This window comes from Myxocyprinus asiaticus, chromosome 49, assembly GCF_019703515.2.
Source record: "Myxocyprinus asiaticus isolate MX2 ecotype Aquarium Trade chromosome 49, UBuf_Myxa_2, whole genome shotgun sequence".
In the NCBI taxonomy this organism is placed as follows: domain Eukaryota; kingdom Metazoa; phylum Chordata; class Actinopteri; order Cypriniformes; family Catostomidae; genus Myxocyprinus; species Myxocyprinus asiaticus.
In genome coordinates, this window is record NC_059392.1 from 7,798,379 (window position 1) to 7,803,867 (window position 5,489).

Sequence of the window (5,489 nt, forward strand, 5' to 3'; positions counted from 1 at the left end):
TCCAAATGTCAAGAAATCTATTAGCACACCTCTTCTCAATAGGCTTTATGATACAATTTGTGGTATCATTTATGTTGCTAGTTATGCACCGAAGCTTAATACTTAGAGTTAGATGTTTTGAAAAATAACCCCAGCCCTAAGTATGAGCAGTAGTGATACTAATGCTTACCTCAGCAAACATCACTAATGTGTAAGAAAAATAAAAAATAAAGATCAGCAAGAAAGAGAGATAAAAAACTGAGATGAACATAAACATAATGTTTTAATATCAAAATATAATTCTCATAAAATATGAGTCTCATAAAATATCAAAGCAACGAATATATGAGGCATAATTCCAAGTATAAAACATTCACTTTTTAATGAGTTGAGGAAATTAATGTTTTTTCTGCCTATGTCAAACACCACCATAATTACAAAAAAAATAAAAAATGAAATAAATACAGGACATAATGATATAACACATTGCTTAACACCTACGGCAAAAATAGGTGATTTATTCACAGCTGTCTACGACTGTACAATCATAGGGTCATTGAGTTCTTTCAAGTGTGAATTTATTGACGGCATTTAACAATTAATGATATTTAATTAGCTTTGAGTCGACTACTTTTGAACACATATTAGGACACGTAACTCAAAGCAATTTAAGCTGTACGGTAACTACATTTCTTTAGTGCACATCCAAGTCTTCCAATTCTGCCTTTTGTCATGTTTCCTCAAGTTCGGTTTCTTCTGGAAGTGTCGTGAGATCTTGTATGACCACCTGCGGAGTTGGCATGGTAACAGACAAGGGCATTGCCAGTGGTACTGCACCTCTAGAACTGTGTGGTACTGCATCCCTCTGTAGTTCTGGTGCGAGAGCAGGCGCTGGCCCCTCCTGCAGGTGCCTCCGGTACTGCACGAAGCTGCACGTCTTCATGACAATGGCGATGACGTTCTTACCCATGAGTATACCAGACACTCGAACATCCCTATAAAACACCATATTCCCTCCGCGTATAAAAATCGTAATAACGTTGATAGCAACCAAACTCAGTATGGGATAAAGCAACATCTTGTGTGGCACAATATTGACACCTTGCATGCTAATTTCACTCAACGAAACACACGGCAGTATCAGAAGTAGAATGTAGCAGTAGAAAAAAGTAAGGCCTTCCACCCATAGGGGAAGCCATTTCCTTTGAGGCTCCCACAAACTGGCCTGAATGTCCAAAATGTCCAGTAGATCCACCACAACCCAGAATAGTCGACTTCTAAGCTCCTCCCTCTTCTTGATTGGCCGAACATATTCCATATGGTCAATGGCTGCTAGCGTAACATAAAGTCCCGGTATGAAAATGGAGAGTAGCACCGTCAGACCCTTGCAGGTAAGTGCATCAACATTGTCGCCTTCCGCCTTGTAGTTTTGGTAGACGAAGTAGACCTTGATCTCCAATACAAAGACATAGAAGAACCAAAGGATCATGGCATAGCCACGCTTCGCAGTTCGTACCTCGGAACCCACCCAGACTGCTATGTACCTCAGGACAATGAGGAAGCAAATGTCCCCGACCATCACCATGATGCAGATGCCCACCTTCCGCGGACCTTGATTCTGCTCCACCAGGTAGGTGTCCAGTAGAGCCATGCTACTCATGATGAGCACACACGAAAGGCAAACGTGTGGCTTGTTAGAAGGGGGAGGTGGGACCATACTGATTAGCAGGGACAAGGTAAGAAAGATGGAAGGTGCAGTGGAATATTCGATCAAGCTGGGCAGGTTTGTGCCAAGGATTTGGCAGAGATTGGAGACCAAAAAAGCTGTTAGAGAATGCCTTTCTAATTCTAAATTGTTCTTTCTAGATAGCGTGACCCCACAGGTATAACACTAAATTTGTCACCCTAGGGTAGCAGATAATGATGCAACATTTAGTGTGTTATCTATTTAATTCTGTTAAATTTACAGTAAAAAAAGTCAAACTTGATATTAACCTTCTATAAGTTATTGTTAATCACCATACAAATGGCAGAAGAGCACATGATGACATGAAGTTCACTCACACAAACACTAAACACCATCAGGGTAACACATGTGAAATTAAAATTATGCAGTAAACATTAACTAAACTACACCAAATATAAAACAGAACACCCCAATATACGTAACTGATATTAAAAATAAGAAGAAACATAACTGTTCCCATTAAATATAATGAAATATGATGGGTCATGCAGGGAATTGTGGGAACGCCTGATTATTGTTTTTTACTGTAATTTTAACAATAATTTACTGTAAAAAGTACATGTACTCGCTTGTTAAACATCATTTAAAATTTTTACCATAATTATACAGGAAATCATACTTTTTACATCTAAAAAATTTAATTTTTACAACATTTTATTGTAAAAACTACTGTATTGTCTTTTAACATATTAACATATAATAAAAAATTACTGTATATTTTACAGTTAATATTCGTTAATCAATTAACGTTTTATTTTTTGTAGCATTTTTCCAGTCTTTTACCATTAAAATTACAGACATTTTTTTACAGTGTAGGCAACCTATGCATATTGATCACAGCTGCTTCATTTTTCATTAATCGTTAATTGCATCTTTCACAGCCAGAGTCTTGAATATTTCAGATCCCACAGTCTGTAAGCAGAACCATCGGCTGGTATTTTCTACATAGAAGCCTCACGGCATAAAAAAACAGAGAAGGAAGATGGAATAAACCACATATTCTCCAGCAGAGTGGGTTAGAAATGACTGGCTGTATTAAATTTCTCATTTGATGCCAGGAGTGAAATTGCAGGTCCCAGCACTATTCCTCAGAGTGGTAGAGACAAAACTACAAATGGCATGGCTCTCCTATGAGGTCTGTCATTCCAAATCGAAGACATCAGATTGCGTTGTGACTGAATTCCTTATAAAGTATTTGGTTTGCGTTTTGTTACTATTATTTACTGAAAAATTGCTGCAAAAATGTCTTGAATGCCCCAAGTCTTAAACCCAATCCAGTCCTTAGAAGGCCCCCTAAGAATAAACGAAAGGAACATGGATTAAAATGGTACATATTTGGGGGAAAATGGGAGAACTCTTTAGAAGTAATTTTAGTAAGTTTATGCAGAAGAAAATGACCTCTTTTCCGAAGGATTAGAAGCTCCGCACTCCTCCACAGTAGCACATAAACCAAGTAACAGTCTGCAGCATCTTTTGAATAAAATCACTTTCCTCTCATCTTGTCCTTAGTATCGACATATAAGAAGTCAATAAGTTCCCACTTCCCCTCACCTCCAAAATCTTCACAGCAATAATCTTGGCTGGGGACAACCCTCTGGTCTTTCTCGTTTCATCCTGGTTTCCTCATTCATTCGTAAACTCCAGAGCAATGTGCTGTGCACAGCCTATGGCTCCTCAACATAGTCTGGTCAGATTGTACCCTCCTCCTGCTGTTTTTCTCTCACTCCTCCCTCTCTCTGCTCCTCTCCACTTAGATGCAGTCAAGCGTTGGGTGTCAAAGTAGGACGCTCAGCAACAGCTACAGATAAAGAGCTTGTCAAGCTTGCATCTGATCAGCTCTGCGCCGTCACAACTTATTGTCATCTGCTATTCGGTTCCTCAGAACTTTTGCTTTGAGTCAGAAGAAAACTTTAACTGAAACAAGGATGAAGGGGAGTATACCACTGGGGTACCGCAACGTTGAGAAGGACAAAGATGGTAATGTCTAGATGGTAACCCTCTTTCTGTGGTAACACCTCGCGAGATTCACATGCGACATTTATATACTGTGCTTATTTGGAGCAATTCTGACATTTGTGGGGGTGATGCAAGTTTATGTCTGTTTGATTGTTTGTTTGTTTAGCACCATGACAATAAAAACAATACAGGAATACACAACAAAAGAGAAATATGTGCAGGAGAGATCTAAAACCAAATTGGGCTTATTGGAATACCTCTCCTTGTTAAAAACAAAATCTGGAATGTTAGAATATTTATAGATAAAAATGTATAATACAAGTTTTTTTTAATATTATATATAGTTTAACTAGGCAGATGGTACAAGGTTTAGAAAAGGTGGCTAGCCTTCCCTTTATTTTCCCAAATAAAAAAAAGATGATAATTCAATGTTTCTATACAAAATTATACTTAAAATGGAGCATGTTGCTTTGCAGGTGATGCACTCTTTCACAAACATCTCAGCAACATATGTGTGCGTACTTGTTAGGTTTTCCACAGTGAAGAGGAAACAGTGCGAGCTAGTGCAAGTATCTGGGAAGGAATGAAAACGAAAAAAAAAAAAAAAAAAAAAAAATATATATATATATATATATATATATATATATATATATATATTTTTTTTTTTTAAATGTTTGGTTCTAGGGCTTAGGGCACAGCTTTCATTTATGAACTGATGAGGAAAGAACAAAGGATTCTGATACAGAGAGATTTGAGAGTGAAATCAGAGAAACAGAGATCATTTACATAGTTTCCGTAGGGGCTGTACACATCCCACGAATGCAGTTCTTTTTAACTGATACAGCCTCTAAAAACATGGTGCTCATTTTTGAAATGCTGAAAAACTGTGAGACGTGGCACAATGGTCAAATACGTGCATCTAGCGCATGTTTACAAAGAAAAAAATGTAAAAACAGTGCAGACGGATGCAAAAATGCGTTTCGAAGTTAACGCCCACCTTTTGCATAAGATGCTTTACATTACCTTTGAGGCCATCTATATGCTAGTGTACTCATAATAGTTAACTTAAAACTTTTAGCAAATTTACATGCTTACTCATCCAGGAAAATGGACCAAACATTGGGAATTTGCAAGAGAATTGCGTTTGTCAAACCACACACATGCTGGGTATGTCTATGATTTTATGAATGGCAAGACACAAATCTTCAGATTAAATTTCCATGATGATCGATAACGCATTGAAAATGCATAGAGCCTTTGTCGTTAATTATGAATCCTCTTATAAATGCCCTCCCATCTTAGATTACCCACAGTGTTAGACAGTCATGAATATTTGACAAGAATCCAGACCATTAGTTCTAACAATGAGATTGGTCTCAGGGCAATCTCGCGCCTTTGTTAATTGGATGTGTTTGATCACTTTCCCAGCCCCCTTCTGAAAAGCGTATGGCATCAATCTAAATGTGCCACTGAGAGGAGTTACAGTATGATGAATCGTCTGATGGATGTTAGTTTGTACCGTCAATGTGTCAAAAAGCACATCCATCCACAAAGTCATCCGACAGTGATTCAGATGAGCACATGGCCATAAATGACCATTAATAAATGATTCAACAGATAGTGATGGTAAGGAATTGTACACTGGTAAAGCAGCATAGTTGGGTGCAAAGAAATCCGGAGTTTCTATATAATTATTGACTCTTATAAGGCACTAAGTAAACAATGGCCATATTTAGAATAGAATGCTAGTATCCTGCTTACTACATACGTGGTTTTATATATGCTATTTTTACCATGTAAAACAGTA

General features: G+C 37.6%; 1 protein-coding gene across 1 annotated transcript; it reads right to left on the reverse strand.

Moving 5' to 3' along the window:
* Positions 1-558: 558 nt before the first annotated feature.
* Positions 559-2,298, reverse strand: LOC127437933 (transmembrane protein 121-like). The gene has a single exon (XM_051693102.1). It carries the CDS (start codon positions 1,694-1,696, stop codon positions 710-712), a length of 987 nt encoding a protein of 328 aa, XP_051549062.1. The 5' UTR covers positions 1,697-2,298; the 3' UTR covers positions 559-709.
* Positions 2,299-5,489: the final 3,191 nt, after the last annotated feature.